The following is a 23,892-nucleotide window of genomic DNA, read 5'->3' on the forward strand; positions in this document are numbered from 1 at the left end:
TATAGTTTACATATTCATGAAATTGTTTATGTCTACACGCACTATCAGATAAAATACTCATATCAGTGAAAATGTCATTCAGATGATATATTGAACATCATGCTGACAGAACAGACTATTATTGGAATATTTTATTTTTCAGTCTCTTATATTGCTGTTATGCAGTCACCATTTATTTTCTCTCTTGGCATGAAGAATAAGTTGGTTAGGATAAAAGTGAGTTGCTAAGTGATCAGATTCAAGGGAAATGTCTTAAAGCATAAAACTAAAAATAAAGTTTACAGGGGAGAAAAAGCACATTTCTTCAACTGGACCTTAAGTTTTTTAAAAATTTAAATTATGACTCTTTCCACGAAATAGAAATGAAACTAAGGCAGATTCTCAAAAAAATGAAATGGAGACATAATATGTCTCAGTATATATATTCTAAATAGCAGTTTAATTTCAGGTAGTAATTAGATAATTTACAAATGATTAATCTGAGTTTAATGTTTAGAAAACAATATCATAGTTATAATTCTGCTGCCCAGATAAACCTGTTGACATTTAAAAATTTTCAAATTAATGTATTCACTTGGTTAAATTAAAGCGGTTTACAAAAATGTATAAGGGAACACTAAATCCCATCTGTCTGTAATTGTTTCCTTATGGAACTCCTATTAATAGTTTTATCCTGTCCTTCCAGAAATGTTACAGCCTAAACACCCTTATAAAAATATATATTATATATGGTGAATCAGTATTTTATTTTATAAAAATTTAATTTACACTAAACTTTTCAAACAGTCCTTAGAAGTAATATTGAAAGCGAAAATTTTCATTCCTGGGATTTCACAAAATGAGAGTCAGAATTAAGAATCTTGTCCTTTATTCATTATAGGAATGCTTAGTCAGGTGTATATTTTGACATTACACAAAAAAACTAAACAGTGTCCAGATATTATAGCAGAAACCTGCCAGAATAAAGACTTTGAAGTAATTTTCAAAGGGTGTCTGTTAGTATTTTATAACATACCACAAATCCATTTTATGTCAGCTATGAGGCTCTCAGAAACATGCTTTTTCTCACTGATAGATTGCTTGTTTGATTTAAGAATCTTGGCCTCCAGCCTACTTTTCCAGATCACTTGTAAGTGTAATTGTAAGCCAGTCCCATTGTTGATTGGTTTTCTTAACTTGTCCTTTATTATAAGGTAAAGGTTCTTTCCAAGTTTCTATTAATGTTGACTTTCCCATTTTACAGAGGCACACATAATATCATTATATTTGTCAAAAACTAAAATGTTCTCTCTCTCTCTTCCTTCTTTCACTTTTGTTAATATTGACTGCTTCACATATTTTAAAATCAAAGGTGATAGTGTTGTTAGGTTTCATTTGCTGAGAGTGGTGGAGATCAAGAGATAGAACTTTTTACTAGGAAAAAAATTCTACAGCTGTAAAATATGGTACATTAGGACTTGTAGGACTTTTCTTCATTTATCAAGAAGAAAGGACATAAACTGTAGTTTAAAGGAAAATTTGGAATGTGCCTATTTGATGTATTTAACCTATATAGTATTTCATGCCATAATAAATTATGACTCTCATGGCCTATTATATACACTCCTAAAAGAGCCTGTAAAATTTGACCCATGTTTCTGTATATATGTTTTCAAGTAGCAACTAACTTTTATGTCTGAATCCAGTTCAATAGAATCTCACATGTGTAGAAATAGTTACTGTAGTTTTCATGGGTTTTAGACTTTGATTTTCAAATCAAGTCTAAACTAGAAATCTTCTGGGATTAATAAAGTTAGATAAAGTTTGAGGATAAAAATGTAGATTTGTGTTATAATGCACAGTGGACCTTTTAAAGGGTGCGGTGTACTATAAAATCTACTCAGTTTCAGATCATTTTTTGTAGTTTTGGCCCCTTTATAAATACTTTGGTGTCAGCACAGAAACTTAGTGGGATTTTCCACACTTTCAAAAGAATGTTTACTGAGGACCTGCTATATTTCCAATCAACTTTTTCTTTTATTTTTATTGAAGCTGATATTTATGCAGATATTTGAGTTAGAATATGATTGAAATCCACATAAAACCATTTATCTAGGGAAATATTACTTCACATTTCACTTTATAGAACATTAAAATAAGTACAAAGAAGAATGACTTCTGCATACCAGCTTTTATATTTACACAATTAAAACATCTACATATTTTATACTTAAATGCTTACAAAATCTCTATAGGATCATGTCCAATCAACTTTTTCTGTTTAATTTTTCACTTCAAAGTAATTCAAGTATACATGTATATACAAGCTTTTAAAAATGACTTTTCACTGTAATATTTTCTGAAACACCATAAAATCAGGAATCTTGATGATCTATCTTCATTTTATCTTAGAGCATTGGGGACTCCTTGGGTCATAGCACTTTAGAAAAGAAAATCTAAAGAGAAATTAAATCACATTCATAACATTTTAGGTAAGAAAATAATGAAACATTACACATTTTCTTGGAATTTATTGCTTAATAAAGCTTAGTTAAGCTCTTACTTGAAAGAGCTTAAGATCTTATTTTTAAATACCCTCAATGTCAGCATATCTTTTTCCTCAGTTTTTTATTTTGGAAAATTTTAAATGAATGGAAAGGTTGAAAGAATAGTATAACAAACACCTATATACTCATCACCTAGATTCACCAATTTGCTTAGAAAAACTAGGATAAGTAGTTTGCTTAGAGAAAATAGTAGATATTCTTTTATATTTTCTAAACCACTTAAAATTAAGTTGCAGACATCATAACACTTCATTCATCATAACACTTTTATTTGCATATAAAATATGCAAATATTTTATATGCATAATTTATATGCATAGCCTAAGAATAGGACATTCTTCTGTATATGTTTTTTAAAATTTATTGAAGAATAGTTGATTTACAATACGTTAATTTCTACTGTACAGCAAAGTGATTCCATTATACATATATATACATTCTTTTTCCTATTCTTTTCCATTATGGTTTATTGCAGGATATTGAATATAGTTCCCTGTGCTATCCTGTGTATGTTTTTTAAAGTACTTTTGTTTTTTAGTATAGTTTTTAGAATTTATTGCTATTTTTTTCTATTTATAAATTATTGATTTGCTCTTTTTCTTTATTATATTATCTTGAGATTTGTTGTTTTCTAATTTTCTAAGTTTTATATGAGGTTTGTGAGTTGTTTTTTCTTCTTAATAAGAGTTTAAATTTGTGAATTTGCCTCTAATTACATGTTTGATATTTAGTTTTCTTGTCATTATTTTCTAAATAATCTGCCATGGGACTTTTTATTCTTATTTGGGAGAGTATTTAAAAATTTTTGACTTAAAAAATTTTTACTGGGCTTCCGTGGTGGCGCAGTGGCTGAGAGTCTGCCTGCCGATGCAGGAGACATGGGTTCGTGCCCCGGTCCGGGAAGATCCCACATGCCGCGGAGCGGCTGGGCCCGTGAGCCATGGCCACTGAGCCTGCGCGTCCGGAGCCTGTGCTCTGCAACGGGAGAGGTCTCAACAGTGAGAGGCCCGCATACCACAAAAAAAAAAATTTTTTTTACTATATTCTAGTTTGACTGCCTTATGGTTGAAGACTGCATCCTTTTTAGTTTCTACTTTTAAAAAATTCCTTGAGACTTTCATTGTGGCCCATAGTATAAGATTAATATTCTTTTTCCAAGTATCACATGGACACTTGAAAATAACATGTGCTCTGAGGCTTCCAGGTAAAGATGGATTGAATGCATACCACAGTAGTAACTGATTAGAAAATGTCAAATCTTAAGTCAGCAATGGAGAAAGCCAAAATATTAATATAATTTAAATTTCAGGATCTTTAAAAAGGCTAGGATCTGGCTCTAGATATCTCTGGAACTGAGTGTTAATGGTATGTGTGGGGATGGGGCAAGAACCCTCTCAAATAGGATTAGTTGAAAACTCTTGAAGATTTTTACATATTTCATGACCTTGGGTAACTGCCCTTTCCCATGCTAGCAGATGGCGGGAAAGATTAAAACAAAGGTCTCTTACTGGGGGAGATCAGGAGTTGAGAAAATTGAAAACAGGGAGATTAAGTGAATATATGTATATGGAATGTTGAGAAATCCTTCCCTCCTCCCCACCCAGTCCTCTTCCCTTACCTGGCTCTCAGAATTCTGGCCACCAATCTAGGCAGGAGATTAGATGAGGATTAATTCAAGAATAATTATAATAGGCTTTTGGGCAGCTTTGTAATATTTTCCTTCCCATTTGAACATTCATGGTGGTTTTACTTTTTCAGTCTCCAGATGAAGAGGTAGTTCATTTCTGGTACTTTGATGAAAATTATTTGACATGATTTAAAAATAATTGTTATTATTTGTAGGTTTCTTTTTTTAATGTAGTTTGTTTTTGATACTTGTTTTCAGGCTCCCTTTTCCCTTCCTTCTTCCTTCCTCTCTCTTTCTCTTTCCTTTTATCTTTTCCTTCTTTTAATAGCTCTCTGAAGTTTTTCTTTTCTATTTTCTTTTTCTGTATCTCTTTTTTTTCTCTACTCTTCCCTACCTCCTTGTTCATCCACCTACATATTGGAAAGACATGAAAAATCGAATTAAATTTTTGGGAAAATTAATGTGAATTAGTTGAAAGTGAATACCACAGACTAGTTTTTCAATGAAATACAAATGACTTTGATAACATAGAGTATCTAATCCAAAAATGTTGCTTGATAGATGCTGCCTCAGTTAATTATGCTATATAATTAACAAATCAGTGGTTTATATTAAACAGTGTTTTTAATGTAAATGTTCTCTAAAGATGTTTAAATATTTTCCTGTAATTTTTTTTTTTTTTTTTTTTTTTTTTGCGGTACGCGGGCCTCTCACTGTTGTGGCCTCTCCCGTTGTGGAGCGCAGGCTTTGGACGCGCAGGCTCAGCGGCCATGGCTCACAGGCCCAGCCGCTCCACGGCATGTGGGATCTTCCCGGACCGGGGCACGAACCCATGTCCCCTGCATCGGCAGGCAGACTCAACCACTGAACCACCAGGGAAGCCCCTTTCCTGTAATCTTAATTCACATTCATTATATCACATTCATTACATCATATTCATTACATTCACATTCATTACATCATAAAACTTTTAAAACATATTTGACAGTCTTTGAATTATTACTAATTCCAAATCAGTGGCGTCAGTAAGTTTATTATGAAACATTGATTCCTCCTGTGAGTGGAGTCCTACTTTTCCTATTTATTTTCTTATATCACAAGACAGATTCCTACTAGTATCCTGTGAAATCAACTTAAGTAAATAAAAGAGTAAAGTATTCTAAAGAAACTATACTTTCAAAATGTGTATGCCACTTGTTCTGTTTTAATTTAGAAACTATTGCTATTTCTTTTAATGTATTAATATGGAATTAGAACATAAATTCTTAAATAATTTGGATTGAGGAAGACTTCTAAAAACTTCCTTAAATATAATTGAAATTTTGAAGAACATCTTTTAAATGTAATATAATAGCCTAGCTTTGACATGAATGGTTATCATAGCATTAAAGGAAAAACAAGTGGAACTCTTTTACAATCATGTAAATATCCAGATTTTGAAGACTTGTAAATAATAATGCTATTGGCAAATCAAACCATTTTCTTAAAAGAAAGAAAAAACAGAGGATAGGACATCTCAGATTTCTGTTTATAATAAATCATGCCAAGACCTGATTTGACTAGTGTTTCTTGTCTGGGTTTCAAATATACTCGGATCTTTGACATACTTAATATAAAGACAGTGTCTTTGATGTGCTTTTTCCTCCCTCTTTTTAAAGTTGTAGACATGGTCCATTCATAGGTGTGTATCACTATGTTTTGCTTGTGTAATAGTGAATTGTTTTGTGGCAAGAATATTTTCAACTTGCCAGCTGATAAAAGATGGTGTATATGGTAACAAAAATAAACAAGTTCAGGGCAAGGGAATATAAACATAGTAAAATCTTGTGTTGAAATCAGAGCCTTCAGTTTTAGCGAACATGTGAGAACAGGAAAAGTGAATGTGTCGGAGTTCAGTTAAACAAGATGTGAGTAGTATAGCGCATGGAAAATGAAGCCTTATTTTGAAGCATCTAGATCCACAAGTTGAGAAAGTGGCAAGCAAGGAGTATTGCTTATATCAATTAGATACAAACAGTAGTTGGATACAAGGAGGCAGCTCATTGGCTCATGGCTCATTGCCACTTCCCCTCCTCCTTTTCCTCCATTTCTTCCAGTTGATGATTAACGTTTCTTTCGTTGCACTATTTTTGGTATATTGCAGTGTACTGTGTCATAGATAAGGAAATTTAAAGGTGGAAAATAAACTGTAGAATATAAAAGTCAAATTCTGTACTTTTTAAGTTCTCATTAAAAATAAAGGAAGTAGACTGGCAGTAGATCTTAGATTTCTAGAAGTATGGGGCTAAGAAAGAGGAGAAAATGATGTTTATCCTGGACCCAATATGTGCCAGCATTTTGCTTGATGCTTTATTGTGAGAGATGTATATTTATTTAACTGGGATGAATAGTCTTTGTAGTATTTTAGGGTATATCCATTGTATGGATTTTTATCAGTGTTCTTACCAGTAGGCATATTAGAATTAAAAATAGTTTATTATCATTTTTAGTTTTCTTATCTATACTGTCATGAAATCAGATGATAATTTCCCAGAACTTTTGGGATTGGAAGTGTGACTGTCCCCTTCAATCAGATATAAATAATAGCATAAGAAAAACCATACCATTTGAGAGAAACAGCTAACTTTGCTTTTTAATTCATTGCAGTAACTCAACAATGTAATGATCATTGATCAATAGAATAACACATGATGAAAAATATGTGACATAACATGCAGTAGGGAAGTAAACTGACTTGCTTTCCTTTGTTTGCCAACCCATTTGTTAATAAGTAATTGTCAGTATACTGCACACGCAGCTTTCTTTTGTTAGCTTTATTTTAAAAACCAGTGATAAGTATGATAGCTTTTACTGAATTCTGTCTTTATCCAAATCCTTGTAAAAGAAATTGAATGGATCTGAAAGATAATTCCCTGTGATTTTCATTAGTGTTACTTCTAAACAAATAATAACATTTAGTAATACAGTATTTACAGTAAACGATAAAACATCTATAAGATCCTATTATGAATTATTAAATATATTAAATGTAACACAAAATTACGGATTTTTCAGACAACTTTATCATGAGCAATGATGAAGGCTGCTTTTGCCTTACAGCACCCATAGATTTTGGTAAAGATATTGATTTGTTAAAGTGATGTAAAGCATAAATCATACTACACCTTGTCTTTGCATGAATTTTTGTATACTTGGAGATAAATAATGTATTCTAATACAGGAGTTGGAAAACAATGGCTCTCTGGTCTGTTTTTGTACCACCTGTGAGCTTAGAATGATCTTTTAAGAGGTTGTATAAAAAAAGAATATGCAGCAGAAATCATATGTGACCCTCCAAGCCTAAAATATTTACTCTTTGGTCCTTTACAGAAAACGTTTGCCAACCCTAAAATATAAATATATAAAACATAAGCCTGGGAAGTTCTGGTTCCAAGTGAGATGGTGTAATAATCATATGACACCCTGTGTCTCTCAGTGAGTGCACCTATTATAAAACCTGGACAGAATGCATGGAGCAGCTATTTGAAGACTCTGAAAAGTCAATAGTAACAGGTGAATTAGGGAAGACCAGAATTTGAAGTACCACCAAACTGGCGGTGAGTTTGCCATTTTTCCTTTTGTGTTGTCACATGGCCTGGTCTCAACATAGCCTGAAACCGGGAAGTAGACATCAATGCAGGCAGAGAGCCCCGGGAGAGCTCTAGGAGAAGCCCTCTTACCTCAGGCTTGGGAAATAGAGATCACGGCTCCTAACAGTGACAGTGGGTGCAGAGGAAGACACAGGTATCTAAAATTGAGGAATGGGGTTGCCTCACTTTCTGATTGGAGGATCTATGGTCTCAAGAGGTAGGGGCATGCACCCTTTTCTTATCTTCTCTGTCTTCCTGCCAGTTGACCCCCGCTGCCGAAACAGTTGGAGGAAGGAAGAGGCAAAATGTAAATAAAACCTCAGCTTTCTGGGCAGAGTGCTGAAAAGGAGAGCCCCAGGAAACCAGAAAGTACTGGGGATATCAAGGGGTGGGGTACTTAGGAAAGGGATCTCATAAAAATTATGTATTAACTTCTGGAGCTGAAATTAATGGAGGTGACAGAGGAAAGAGTCAGAGAACTTGAAGGTAGATCATAAAAATTATTCAATCTAAAAAGCAAAGATGAAAGATAGGAAAAAAAAAAAAAGATCATCAAGGCCCTATGGGACGATAACAAAGGTCTAACTTTCATATCATCAGCATCTCAAAAGGAAAGGAGGAAGTATTGTGCAGAAAATTACTTTTTTAAAAAATGGCAAGATTATGGAGAAACTCTCATACATTGATGGTTGGAATACAAAATAGTACAGCCACTCTAGAAAACAGCTTGATAGTGTCTTGTAAAGCTGAACATACGTTTACTGTAAGGTCCACCAATTCCATTCCCATAGAGTTGAAACATTTGTGGTGAAATCAAAACTTAACGTTCACACAAATATCTGAACACAAATATTTATAGGAACTGTAGTGATAATCATCAAAAGATGGAAAAACCTCAGTTATCCTTCTATGTGTGAATGGATTAAAAAAAAAAAACGTGGTACATCCGTATAATGGAGTATGACTCAGTGATAAAAAACGGTATGAACTATTGATAGACACAACAAAAGGTCAGTCTCAAAAGGTTACATACTGTAACCTGAGTGAAAGTAGTCTCAAAAGGTTAAATACTGATACCAAAAGCACAGGTAACAAAAGAGATAAATTGTATTTTATCAAAACAAGACTTTTGTGCATCACAGGACACTATCAACAGAATGATATGGCAAGCCACTGAATGGCAGAAAATATCTGCAAACTATATATATATACCTGATAAGAGACTTATATCAAAAATATATAAAGTATTCTTATAACTCAATAATAAAAAGATAAATAAAGTGAGCAAAGTATCTGAACACACATTTCTCCAAATAAGATATACAGATAGCCAATAAACACATGAAAAGATGCTCAGCATCATTAGCCATCAAGAAAATGCAAATTTAAACCAAATGAGATACTGCACTACACCTATTGAAATGGATGTTACCAAAAAAACAGAAATTAGTGTTGGCGAGAATGGGGAGCATTGCTGGTGGGGATGTGAAGTGGTGCAGCTGCTGTGGAAGATGGTGTGGTGGTTCCTCAAAAATTTAAACAGAATTACCATAAGATCCATCAGTTCCACTTATAGATGTATGCCCCAAAAAACTGAAAGCAGGGACTCAGAGAGGTATAAGTATACCCATGTTCATAGCAGCATTGTTCACAATAGCCAAATGGTGGAAGCAACCCAAGTGTCCATCTAAGGCTGGACGGATAAACAAAATGCGTATGTACATACAGTAGAATATTATTCAGCCTTAAAAAGGAAGGAAATTCTGACACTTGCTACAACATGAATAAAACTTAGAGACATCATGCTAAATGAAATAAGCCAGTCACAAAAGGACAAATATATGATTCCACCAAATATTTGTCCAAAAGGACAAATATTATATGATTCCAAATGTGATATGAGGTACCTAGAGCAGTTAAAGTCATAGAAACAGAAAGTAGAATGGTAGTTGTCAGGGGCTGGGGGTTGAAGGGAATGGGGAGTTAGTGTTTAATGGGTTTTTAGATGCAGACTTTTAGATGCAGGAGATAGAGTTCTAGAGATAGATGATGGTCAGAGTTGTACAACAACGTGAATGTACTTAATGCCACTGAACTGTATACTTCAGAATGGTTAAAATGGTAAATTTTATGTATATTTTACCATATTTTTTTTAAATTATGGAGGAAAGAAAACAAAGGTTACATATAATTATTCCATCTGTATGACTTTTTTTTTTTTTTTTTTTGTGGTACGCAGGCCTCTCACTGTTGTGGCCTCTCCTGTTGTGGAGCACAGGCTCCGGACGCGCAGGCTCAGCGGTCATGGCTCACGGGCCCAGCCGCTCCGTGGCATGTGGGATCCTCCCGGACCGGGGCACGAACCCGCATCCCCTGCATCGGCAGGCGGACTCTCAACCACTGCGCCACCAGGGAAGCCCTGTATGACATTTTTAAAGAGATGAAAAGTTGCCAGGGATTAGGAGTGGCTAAAAGAGGCCACATGAGGGATGAGGAAGGATTTTTTGGATTCTGTGTCCAGTACTGTGGTAGTAGTTACTCAAATATATGCAGGAGTTAAAATTTATAGAACTGTACACCCCCAAAAAGGTTACTTTTACTGCCTTTCAATTCAAAAAATATAATTAAATATATATATAAGCCTGTAACAACATAATTAGCTGTTAGGACCCATGGTGGTGGGGGGATGTGGAGGTCTGGGTCTATCCCTCAGTACCAAAAGTGAGAATGGTTTTTATTTTGTTTCAGGGAAACGTGAAGAAATAAAGTATGCCTTGTCATTTATAGTATCTTTTTTTTTTTTTTTTTGTGCGGTACGCGGGCCTCTCACTGCTTTGTCCTCTCCTGTTGTGGAGCACAGGCTCCAAACGTGCAGGCTCAGTGGCCATGGCTCACGGGCCCAGCCGCTCTGCGGCATGTGGGATTTTCCCAGACCGGGGCCCGAACCCATGTCCCCTGCATCGGCAGGCGGACTCTCAACCACTGCGCTACCAGGGAAGCCCCATTTATAGCATTTTAAAAGACTGGTTTTATAGTTTAAAATGCTAAACTAAAACTAGTTTGTTTTTTTTTTTATCAACAGGTGATAACGTGCACATAATAATATTTGAAAAATACTGAATAGCATAAATAAGAATATAAACGTTATTTTAAAATTGCAATTGGTAACATTTTAGTGCTTTTCATTACTGCTCTTTCTCTATGCACGTATTTGTGTGTGTGTGTAGCAGAGCAGAAACCTTATTCAGAAACCTTGATGAAGGAATGGAAAAGGGAAGCCTCGAGCCCTAAAAACACCTTCTGGGGCTTCCCTGGTGGCACAGTGGTTGAGAGTCCGCCTGCCGATGCAGGGGACACGGGTCCGTGCCCCGGTCTGGGAAGATCCCACATGCCGTGGAGCGGCTGGGCCCATGAGCCATGGCCTGTGAGCCTGCGCGTCCGGAGCCTGTGCTCCGCAACGGGAGAGGCCACAACAGTGAGAGGCCTGCGTACCGCAAAAAAAACAACAACAACAAAAAAAAAACACCTTCTCCCTGAGGGGAGGGGAGTAAATGAATTTTAAGGGGTAGGAGGCAGGCATATCATCAGGGCTCTAGGAAAGGGGAGGAGATTTCCAAGGCACTATGCATTTATTTTTTATGTAATTGCTGTCATATATTGACTTTTCTATTCTCTTTTCCTTAAATACTGTATCTTGAATATTCTCCGAAATCATTAAAATTCTTACAAAGTATTATTTTCATAGCTGTATTGTGGATATATCTTAATTTATTCAATTTTACTCTTTTTCTTGGGCATTTAGATTGTTTGCAGTATCACTCATTATTATAACCATGATTCCTATGAACATAAATTCACATAAATTCTCATGTGCACAGAATACAGTCTATGTGTAAATGTACAGCTCTATTGAAAAGTCTGAATTTAATGGAGTACAAACATGAAATAGTCTTCTCCATCCCCTGATTCCAAGTGTGCCATGTACAATTTTTCTTCTCTGTTATGCACAGGCATGTTAGGTGACAGGCATAACTCTAGTGGCTCTCAGTAATTAAAAGTGCAGTGAGATTCAGTTCAAAACTGTGATCTGCTATCCAAAGATTTTCCTTGTTCAGTTTGGAACCAGGCTTTTATAGCTCGTGATCTGAAGCAGGGAGGGCTTAGTAAAATTTCACTCACACCTTCTCCCACTCTAGACTGTAGAGTGCTGCAGTGACTTGATTCGGTTCTAAATACTGAATCCCTACTCCTACTGAATACTGAATCCCTACTCCCTACCCCCTGTTCCAGGCCTAACTCTTCTGTGGTAGAGGCTTAACAAAGGGAATAAGGGAGAAGAGGCAACTGCCCCGTCTTATCTGCCTGTATTTGTTGTCCCTACTTTGGTTGTTGCCACTTCTCTGGCCAGTGACCAGCTCTTACTTATTTGATGTCCTTCAAGCATATGTTCAGCAAGCTAGTATCTTCTTCTGGCAGTGCCCCCAGTCACTACACAAGAGCCTCTTGGAGCCTTGCCTCTTGGCCTGCTTCTCCTTAGCATGGTGGTTGATTATGGTGAGAACTTTTTGGCCTTAATTGTTGGCATCTTTCTGTAAAATATAGGACATGCACTACATGCCTTTTTTGCTTTCAGATTTAGGCCCTAGTCATCAGTCCTGAAGAAACTTCCAGAAAGGCCCCATGCAACATCTTGTTTCAAGTGCGTATATAAAATTTACGGCAGTTGTTGAAACAGTTGCTAAGCATTTTTCCTACTTTTATTTTAAATGACAATGCAATTCTTAGCTTGACAAAACATTTTTTTGCCTCATCTGCATAGTAGATGCATTATAGGATACCATGTCTATCAGCACCCAACAAAGCTTTCTGTTAAACACAACAAAACAAAAATCTTTTCTGCTTTAGCAAAAAGTAATGGTTTCCTTTGCCCATTCACTTTCTTAGACATCCTTTGGTCTATCTTCCACACCAGAGGTGTGCAAACTGTGGCCTGTGGGCCACTTCCAGCTCTCCACCTGTTTTTGTAAGTCAAGTTTTCTTGAAGCGCAGCTGTGGTCATTTGTTTATGTATTGTCTATGATGACTTTTGCACCACAACAGCAGAATTGAGTATTTGCAACGGAAACCATTAGGCCTGCAAAGCCCCAAATATTTACTGTCTGACCATTTACAGAGAAAGTTTGCCAACTCCTGTTTTACACCCTTCCTCTAAAATTCTTTCTAAAACGTAAACCAGAAATACCATTTGTCTGCTTAAAAACATTAAGTAGCTTCTCACTGTTGACAGAATATGTTCTAAAATCTTAGCTTTACATTCAAATCTTTTTATAATTTAGTGTCAAATCACTATGTCAAGTTCAAATTCAGGATTTCCTGTTATTTTCAGTGATGCAGCTTGAAGTCTAGAGTTACAAATTGGCAGCTTACCGGCTGAGTTTGGCCCCCAGACTTGTTTTGTTTTATTGATTCAGCATTTAAAAACTAGATAATGTCACATAGAAATCCAGATTTCTGGTTGTTCTTCACCAGTCAAGAGTTCTGATAAACCGGCCTCAGAGCCCTCAGTGTAACATTCTGTTAGCACTCAATGGCTGCTGCCCCTTCCCTATGGAGCAGTGCTCTCCACCTATGCACAGCCTGTGTCCCGTGGGTCCTGTATGCATATGCACTCAAACCCAGTCCTCTTCAATCATGCATGTTACCTGCTGTGGCCACTGTAGCCATTTGAGTTTGCAACCCTGGGCTAGATATAGTGAGCTGCCTTCTGGTCACATGATCCACCTGTTCTCACATTACCTCTTGCTGCTCCATCTGCCTAGAAGATCCTCTTTGTCCTTCAGAATTCTTCATCCTTTAAGACTCAATTTAAATATAACCTTTGTGAAGCGTTCTCTGCCAAAGTCAGTCAATTCTTCCTCTCTACCCTTGTGGCACTTTGTTCATTTGATTAGAGTAGCACCTGTCATGTTGTATTTTAGTGACCAGATGGTGAGCTCCTTGACGTTAAGGTTTGTATCTTACTCATCTTTCTGTTCCTAGTCCCCAGCACGTTGCTCAGCAAAGAGTGAAGGCCAAGTAAATGTTGCTGAATTGTACGCTGTTAACATCTAAAAACTGGGAAGGTAGGAAAGGATTCATTAGGTGAAAAGAAAAATTCATATTTTTCCCACTTAAATGTATATTCTTTCCCTTTCAGTATTTCACTTAGTTTCCTCTTTTTCTCCCCTTAGTTTATAACCAACTCATTTGTGTTTCCCAGACAACTGACACTTTAATTTTCATTAAGGATTACCAACACTTACTAGCTGTGTCCAGGGTTACAAGCTAGTAAATGGTGGAAATGGGGTTCAAAGTCACATTTCTCTGCCTTTAGAGCTCATGCACATAGCTGCTGAGCCACTCCTTATCATGTGGGTGCTTTTGAATAAGTTACAGAGTTTTCTAAGTCTCAGTTTCTAATTGTAAAAGAGGAACGATAGGGCTTCCCTGGTAGCGCAGTGGTTAAGAGTCCACCTGCCAATGCAGGGGACGCGGGTTCGTGCCCCGGTCCGGGAGGATCCCACATGCCGCGGTGCGGCTGGGCCCGTGAGCCATGGCCGCTGAGCCTGTGCGTCCGGAGCCTGTGCTCCGCAATGCGAGAGGCCACAACAGTGAGAGGCCTGCGTACCGCAAAAAAAAAAAAAAAGGAATGATAATGGTTCCCATCTTTAGGATACTTGGGAGAAATGAATGAGAATATCTATGTAATGCTTAGAACAGAGTTTGGCTTAGAGTAAGCACCCAATAAATAGAGCTGCTCTAGTATTATTATTATTATTACTATTATTATTACTGCTGCCACTGCCGCTGCTGCTGCTACTACTTCTACTACTACTATTACTTAATGTTGTATAGGAGATACACAGACTGTCTTGTCTTCCTTTTCTTGGTTTAGACTTTCAGGAGTCAAGGGAATTGAGTATTGGCCCACCTGCAGAAACCATTGCCAGGCTACCCTTTTTGTAGCCCTAGAACATTGCACTTGGAAGGGGTTTTGGAGGTCAGGTGTTCTAACAAGTGCTTATCCAAAGCAGCAGTCCTCTCTGCAGTTCCCAACTAGAGATGATCAGTCATCTAGAGGCTGTTACAACTTTTACAGTGACAGAAGCTGGCCACTTTAGGTGGAACATATGATTGTTTAAAAACTGTGCACACATACTTTGCTTTTTCTTTTTTATTTCTGTCCTCTATAAAATGTAGAAAATTAAGTTGAATCCTTTTTCCATACTGTTGTCCTTAGTCCTTCAAAGTATTTGAGCCGAATTAAACAGCGACACTGGTGGTTCTCAAAGTGTAGCCCTTTTAACTTGAGCCCCTTTCCTCAGGAGCCTTTCTTCTCTCTTCCCCTTTCTTTTAATCAAAGAATCCTTGAAGACCCTAAAAGCATAGGCTAAAATTTTTGTGTGCCTGTGTGCATTTTTCTGGAGCAAGTTTTGATAACCCGAAAAAAGTTTAAGAATCACTGTCTTAGACACTCTCATGACTATAGTTTGTCCTGCATATGTCTGCATCTCAAAGGGACAAACAATGGTTAAGAACCACAGTTTTTTAGTTTTCTCATAATGGTAGAGAGTGATTGAAAACAAAGGTTAGGAATTGCATAGAAAGAGGAAAATCTGAGAGTTAAAGCAAAGAGGTATAATTCAGCTGTATCGATTGAGCCACCACCCTGACATATTTGGGAAGTCTTCAATCTAGTCTGCTTAGGGAATTATTTCTGATATAATAAGAATGTTAAGCAGAAGGGAGGATTCAGTAAATCAGTCTTTTCTTAAAAACATTTATGCTACAGAGCAAGGAATAACTGTTTTGCCCTGTAGTGGACAATCACTTTAGCTAAACATAGGTACTGTTGTGACTATTATATATTCAAATACACACATATATACACACACAAATACAGTGCTTAATATAGTTCAATATTGCCTTCAAGGTCAACCCGTTCCACTCCCCCCGCCCCCACTTTTTTCCTGCTTTGCCAAGTCTAATGCTCTGCTATTGAGAATCTAACAGATAATATACCCTCAAAATGGTCCTCCTTACCTTTGTCAGGCCACAGAATGTTACGGTGTGGAAAGCACTACTGGTAGAACAGAGCAACTGAGATGTAGATGGAGAAGCTTGTAAATGTTGCTTTCCTGAGTTGTCTCTAGATCATTGTCGGCCCAAATAAATTTCCTATGCAAGTTTTGATAAAATGCATGCATGCATGCATACTTTTTTTTTACGTAGCTATCTTGTCATCGGTAGTCAATTGTGTAATCAAAGTTATGCCCATAAAATATATCTTTTTCATAATTTTACAAAATATCTAAAAGAAAAAGTAAAGTGAGGTATTATGGCTAAAAATATATGTTAAGATTCAGTAGAGGACATAGTACTGATAATTAGAGGTGCTAAAATTTGGACAAAAGTGTAAACTGTATTTTAAAACAATTTGTATATTTTAAAACTTAATGAAACCATTGAAGGCATCTGTTTTGCATTTCTTTTTGTTCTTGTTGTTGTTTGTTTTTTTGTTTTGCATTTGTAAAGCCTATGTTGTTAGCTTATTGTAGGAATGGCAATATAAGTCTGCAGAAAGTACAGTTACAAAAATCTGAGAAGTTTAGTATATACAGTCCAACAGTATAGCTTGTAACTATCAAGGAAGATATTTGGACCTCTTGCTTTTTCTTGTATCTATTGCTCTCCCAAATCTAAGGTAGGTATAGGTCTTTACAAAGGGTAAAGGAACTCCTCAGAGCTGTGTTGGTTACTTCAGTTGATAATAGAAAGGAGGACAGTTTGAGGGAAAGTGGAGAATTAAGAGAAGAATGAAAGGACACATGTTGATACTCTTGGTGTTTTGTTTTGTTTTCTTTTTTTTACCATAGCAAATGTAAGGTGCCCTGTCTGTCAGTGAACTACTTACTTCAATACAACTTAAAGTCTATAAGTTCTATGGATTTAATAAAGAGAATAAGCATTGCTTGATTTTTTTCTCTCTCCAAACTCCCACTTGTGGATTGGCATAAAGTGAAAATTCCTCCAGTAATGCCCAAACCTTCTCATTTAGGGTTTGGTACTGCATCATGCCTAAGTGAATGTCAAATAAATGTTGTCTGATGATGATGAGAATATTTTGTTTCAGGAGGAATTCTCTTTATGCTTATGTACTACATTTCTCACAATGGTCTCAAGAGTCATTGGAAAATAGAATTCTTGTTTGAACTCTTACTGTCTAATTTTTGCCGATTACACTATTATAAGTTTTATATGAATTTTAAAAACTGGATTCATTTGGCAAAGTGCAAAATCCTCTAAACATAGGAATGCAATAGAACTGATTTTAACTGGTATATTTAAGAAGAATAACATGCACTGAATTTGAATGATAAACTCAAGGACTTTCCAAAGATGTATGCTGGGTTTAGGTGTTTTATGAATAGGGCTCATTCACTATATATTTACTTACTGTAGCTTTTACTAAGTAGCAGGATAATTGTTATTGCAGAGTTAGAGTGTTAGCATAGCATCTTGAAAATGTCTCTGTGTGGGATATGTTATGTGAATGTGCGTTGTCAAGTAGTTTCATTTTGGACTTTTGAAAGCATTAACTTCTAAATATTTTCTTAGTTTCTTTTAAAAAATAAACAAATAACTTGAAGAAAAAAATATCACTAATTCCTTGGTGATGGGGAAAGGGTGGGAGGAATGGTGTATTCTGCCCCAGGATATGCTGTGGGGAAATTACTTGGAATTCAAGGAATCACAAGTGGAGCAACTTTAAAACACTTTGCTATAATGTGTTCTAAAAGGTAATTAAGTCTTGACGTGTAAAGACATGTTAATGTAGTATTCTGAAAAAAGTTATGGAAGTTTTTTTCTTTCACAGTAGGGTCTCCTAATACATAATTTGCACTAGTTGAATATTTGAAAAAACTGTCTGGAACAACTACTGATACAGCTACCAAAAATTGTATTATCATCTCACTTTCACATCATTAATGTTATATATCCTTTTCTTTCAGCTGGATATGTCAAGTGACCAGATAGCTGCCAATCTGCAAGCAGTTATCAGTGAAGTTTGTAGACAAAGACCACTGAATTTGGGTAAGTGGTTCTCTGGGGTAGACTTCCTTGTAGCTCTGTGATACTTTAAAAATGTAAAATATTAAGAAAACAATCCAGTTAATATGCAACTGCAATAACAATAATATTTCCAGGGATTAAAGAAATACAACTTAATTCTCCAAAGGATTCCTAATGATCTTATTAAGAAGTTGTAGTTGTTTGGAGAGGAGACCTCTTTAACATTAATAAGGAATACATCGTGAAACCTTTATAGATTCCCACATTATTTCTACCATTAAATGTAATAAAGTTTGAAAGAAAACTGTAACGGATTGCCTTAAACTTACAATAGTGTTTAAGCAGAAACTAAAGTCATATATGAGATAGATGATATTTTGAAGCCAGACCATTCACTTTGTCACTGGTACTAGCAGTTGGCTTTCTTAATCTTATTTATTTTAGAAAAGAAACAAGGTTTTTAATCATGCCACAGAATCACTATTTATAAATGGGGTGATTCGTGGAGAACAGTGAAACTTGATGTGGAAGCTGTGTCATAGGCTAGGAACACGTGTGGTACCCGCTGCATTACATGCCATTCACAGTCCTTCCTCAGGCAAACGTGTTCTCTTTCCGCTGGTTGAAAGCAAGAGTCTGTAACCCTCAATTGACTATGCACTTACAGGCTTACCATTATAGGAATCTGTCATGTTTCATTTTATAAACCAAGTGTATAATTAAAACACAACCTCACGTTATGTTTAACCTTCTTTGGGAGTTAAACACACTGGTGAATAAATACATTTGTTAATTCTGTTGTGCTAGATATGACCATAGTACTTAGTGACTGTATGTGTATAGATTCTTCTCTTTCATGGAGAACTTTGTTTTGAGTATAGGAGCCTCTGAACCTATATCAGGAGTAGAATGATGAACAGTAAATCTCTAAAAGCAATGTAGTTATCTTCTCTTTGCCATTTTAACTGAGGGTCCCTTAACATTGTTCTTATGAAAGGCTTTTTAATTTTTAAGGAATTTTACTAAATGTTTGGTAACACAGTTAGCATTTGCGCTGTTTTAAATAAATATTTAGAAACTTGCCATCAAATGTAAATATCATCACCTGTTCCCTTTACTGTTGACTTTGCAATGAAATAAATTCTAGGTGATCACCTTCTGAAAGAGAGAAATGAATTATTAGTGAATATGTGTAGTTTCATCTATATATCTCTAATATACTATGGTACAGCTAGTTTGTCTTCTACTCTAGAAATGAAGTGATCTTCCCTTTGTTATAATTTAAAATAATAGTTCAGTAATATCAGTACTTTTCAAGTGAAAATATAACACGAGTCCTATAAAGTTTCTTGTTGTATGTTTGTATTTGCTCATTAGGTATCTATGGAATAAAATTAAAATTATTCTTGTCTTTGTTTTCAGGACCCTTTGTGGTACGTGCTTTCCTTCGAAGTTCAACAAGTGAAGGTTTGTTACTAAAGATCGAGTCATTATTGCCTAAAGAAGTAGAACCCAAAGAAAGTGACAAAAAAGCTGCCTAAATGTGTTGCATTGAGAAATTATTTTCAGTGGATCAAGAAACAACAGAGAAAATTAAAAACTGTTTAATTTCTAAGTTTGGTGTCTTGTTATTTCTTGATCATCATACTTGAAAGTAAATTTTAACACTGGAAAATCTTATAATACTTTCAAAACTAAGAAAATAAAATTTGCTCTGTGTCTGAACATAACTTTTAGATCATGTTAAATTTTCTTCCTTAGTATTCAGATTCTACAATCTGGTAATTACAGCAGCAATTTCTAGCTTAATAACTTTCCCTGGAGAGTCATACCATCTGAGGGAAAAGTAACGTCCTCAGTTCCCATAAGGCAGAGAATGGCAGAGTCATGAGCTACATCACAAATATGACTATTTTCTAAAGAAAAAATATGGAAAATCTTCATTCTAATAATTCCTTAATGTCTTTTGTGATAGCATGAATATAGAAAATGATTAAGCCCTTAAAACAAGTGGATGGAAAACTTTTTTTTCTCTTAGGAATCAATTTATAGTATTTGCATTTTTTGTAATAACAATGTTTATTTATTTATTTATTTAAAAAAATATTGTATATTTTAATGGTGCTTTGTAATATACAAGGCACTGTGTATGGTGTTTTTATACACTTTATTTGAACCTGAATTCCTCTGCTTAATAGCAAGTTGTTAGTGTTTGTTGAATGAATATCCCATGAAGTAGATAAAACAACGTAATTTATGGATGAAGAATCAGGCTACCAGTTTGCATACTGGTGTTGGTCCTTAAGTGTTTACTGGTATGTGACAAAACAAAAAAAATAAGGATAATTTTGTCATGCGGTTGCCAACTGTTCTTTCTTGGGAACGATTTCTTTTACTCTGAGACTGTCTTCCACTTTTTTTAGGGGATGTTCAAGGGCTTTTTCTTATATGAAAAAGTAGTCCTGATAAATTTGTTGGTGGGTTTTAATAGCTCTCACTTTGTAAAGAATATTTTGACGGCTCCATATAGGTCTCCCCAATTGTTTTTGAAATTTTAGTGGTCTGAGAAGTCCAAAAGACTGTGAACAACCATTGTACTCCACTAAGCCTTTTTTCCCACAGGAAAATTAAAATTTAAAGGCTGTTTACTAAAAACAACTGTAGCATTAACTACAAAACAGTAACAGCAGTTACCTTTTATTGAGTGCTATCTTATGCTTTATATGCATTCTCTCATTTCATCCTCGCAGGAGTTTAGTAAGATGGGCGGTACTCTCATTTTACAGTTAAGGAAATTGAAACTCGTGTGAGGTCCTATAAGTGGCAACCTAAGATTCAAACCTACATTTGTCTGATTTTGAAGCCTGTTCTCTTAACCATTAGGCTATTTTACCTCCTTTTTATGTGTTCTAAGATAAATTAAACTATTTAACCAATTTTAAATTTTTAAAATATTGAATAATTACACTTCAGTTTCTTGGTATGTCTAGTTATGGGGTTATGGCACAGTGATGTGAAGAAAGTTGAAATAAAAAGGTTGGAGGACTGGGATGAGAAAAAAGCAGTGTAGAGTGGAGAGAAAAAGATATCTACTTGTCTCCCACATTTATGGTCTTCTGAAAGCATACTGATTGTTATTTAAAGACCCTAGTTCACAGAGTAGAAACTCTATTACTGTATTTGTGAGTTTTCTTCTGATTAATAGAGTAAGTATACTCTTATTATAGAGAACTTTAGAAACACTAATAAATATAAAAAAATAAATCACTCAGAGTCCTACTACTCAGATAACCAGTATTAATATTTTGGTGCTTCCCATTATCTTTTTCAATTGACAGAGAAAGAGAGACAGAGAAACAGAGGGAACATGTACACACATGATGTTATATAAAGTAAGCATTTCCCCATATTTTTTAAAATCTCATATGAAAAGCATTTTAATGATTGAGCAATATTTCATCCTATTGATGCTCTAATTTATGGAGTCATTTCTTAGTTTTGGGGCATTTAACTTGCTTTCAGGTCCCCCTTAACCTTATTATTTACAATGCTTTCGAGAAAATCTTTGAGCATAATTTAGTTTCCTCTATATTTCTAGAACTGACATTCCTGAGTTAAAAGGTATGATATGGCTAAAGGTCTTAATTATGTCTTAGAAAGGTGCCTTTCTGAGCAGAACAAACCAGAACAAGGAAATATGGTTGGAAAACTTGCTCTAGGCAAGAGTATTCCAGGGTCTTATTAACTGGCCTATGAATAAATTATTCCCTAACCTTCCATTAGAGCATTTTTCCTATTGGCTAACTAGAACTAATGTTGAATGTTCATAATGGTATATGCTTCTGGAAAAATAGTAGAATTGCACTAGATTACTCTTCACATAAACCTCTCTCTTTTGTGTTATTAATGTATTTTCTTCTTTCTGAGAAAACAGTAAATTAAAATCTTATATTTAAAAAGAGTAAAAAGTTTTAAATAATTATGGTAAATATCAATACTAGTAATTCTCAAACATTAGCCTGCATCCAAATTACCTGGAGGGCTTGCAGGCACAAATTGCTTGGCACCAGTCAGCATCTGGGCCTTGAAAATTTACATTTCTAATAAGTTCCTGTTGCCAAACCCAGTTTGTGTGCCTGGTGCACAGTGAGGCCAAACAAACCAAAATGTTGGAGTTTGGAGCAGAGAAAGGTTTATTTCAAGGGCTGAACAATGAGAATGGGCTGCTGGTGCTCAAAAAGCCTGAACTCTCCCAAGGTTTTTAGGGAAGAGTTTTTATAGGCAAAATGTGGAGGGAGGACTGAAAGGCGAGTGACCTTCCCCTGATTGGTTGGTGATGAGGTAATGGGATGATGTTCCATGAAACTCAGTCATTAGCCTTCGGGTTCCAACCTGTCTGGGATCCAGAGCTTGTGCTCTGACTAAAGTTGCCGTCCTCTACCTGGGTGGGATAGTTCCTGGAGAACTATCAGGTTGTTATGTATAGCCCTTGAGGAGGACCTGGGACCCTGCCCCATCGCTGCACTGTTTCTTGACTGCCTTTCCTTTATTTCTGCATTCCTTCACTCTTCTGTTTGAATCTGCCCTCTGGAACTCAGGGAACATCTAGGAGGCTAAACCTTTTTCCTACAAGCAAGGCAGTGGAGGACAAGGAAAGGCTTTTGTCCACAGGGTCCTGCTCAGTGTCATTCGCAGGTGATGATGATGTTGCTGGTTCAAAGACTATATTTTGAGAACCACTGATACTTAGTAATGGATCTTTTAACCCTGGATTAAAAAAATCCCTGGCTTTGGTATCAGCATTAGTTTATTTTCAAATTTGACAGGTAATTCTTGTGCAGCAAGGTTGAGAATCATTGGTGTATGCAATTAACCAAGTTATAAAAGGTGAAAAATTTTTAATAAAAGTCAAGATTTTAAAAGACTGAGATGAAAAAAAAGATAATGCACTGAATTTAAGAGCCAGGACTAGTTTCTAGCTTCCTGGTCTATCCCTATGTGTAAACAATTTAAATTCCTATGGGAAAACAACTCAAAATCTGGGATCTTCTGTAAAACAAGGACATCATAAGGTGATCATCAATGTACTTTCTAACAAAAATTTTATGACACAGCTTTTGTAGTTGGCATTTCATGTTGTTAGAAATAATGTGGTAAAACATTATTAATTAACATTACTAATATAAACACACGTAAACATAAGTTTAATGGTGTTACTTATCATTATCTTGTTAAAGACCAGAGACTTATGGTGGGATGGGGAGACCTACTCAATAGTGACTTTTTTTAGTAGCAAGTAGTAATCGCAGTGTCCAGTAGGTGGCAATAGTAACCTTTCATACAACTTTTAAATAGTTGTGTACTTATTGGTAAATATTTGTTTTCTCATTTGACTATACAAATAAAATAGCAAAAATACTTTATAGACCCCTGGAGTTTTGTTTATTTATTTATTTTTCTGTTTTGGGCATGTTACAGAGGTTGCTTTAGTTGTCACTCTGCAGTAATGCATTTTTAGAATTTAAAGAATTCGTTTCTGTTTTAACTTTTATTATAGAATTTTTTCAAATATACAGAAAAAAAGAACACCCATTTACTTACCACCCAGCTTCAGCAATTATCAACATTATGCTCTTGTTCTAGGTACATCTATCCCTTCCATCTACCTACCACTCCCCAGCTCGTCCTCATCCTTGCTAGAGTAATTAAAAGCAAACCCCTATAAAGAGTTTTAAGAATAATCAAGCTATAATTACAAGAAAATTTTAGGTCCATTTTTCAGAACCCAATGTTTTTGTGTTCTACTCAGGCCATTGAGGACATTTAGGTTCTTTGGATTGTATTTTTCATGTAATAATGGGCAAAACACCTATTTCTAGTGCTTTGAGAACTTAAGAGTACATAGTAACAGAACTAGCCACAAAAGGTTGTATATAAATATCAATACTTTAAAAAATAAGAAGGAAGAAATTGGTAT

At 35.5% G+C, this 23,892-nt stretch overlaps 1 protein-coding gene across 2 annotated transcripts in view; it reads left to right on the plus strand.

Annotated features, from left to right (window-relative positions):
- MRPL1 (mitochondrial ribosomal protein L1) overlaps positions 1 to 19,530 on the plus strand; it is a gene marked incomplete at its 5' end in the record, with an annotated part of 58,404 nt that extends 38,874 nt beyond the window's left edge. Inside the window, 2 exons of one of the 2 annotated variants that reach the window (XM_079714197.1) lie at positions 17,855 to 17,936; positions 19,338 to 19,530. In XM_079714197.1, coding sequence (XP_079570323.1) covers positions 17,855 to 17,936; positions 19,338 to 19,456 — 201 coding nt within the window. In that variant the 3' untranslated portion in view covers positions 19,457 to 19,530. Of the gene's footprint in view, positions 1 to 7,542; positions 7,750 to 17,854; positions 17,937 to 19,337 lie in introns of those variants that run through there. The other variant, XM_079714198.1, reaches the window with a different exon arrangement.
- Between the last annotated feature and the right edge of the window lie 4,362 nt (positions 19,531 to 23,892).

The sequence above is a fragment of the Hyperoodon ampullatus genome (genome assembly GCF_949752795.1).
Source record: "Hyperoodon ampullatus genome assembly, chromosome: 1".
Classification (NCBI taxonomy): Eukaryota; Metazoa; Chordata; class Mammalia; order Artiodactyla; family Ziphiidae; genus Hyperoodon; species Hyperoodon ampullatus.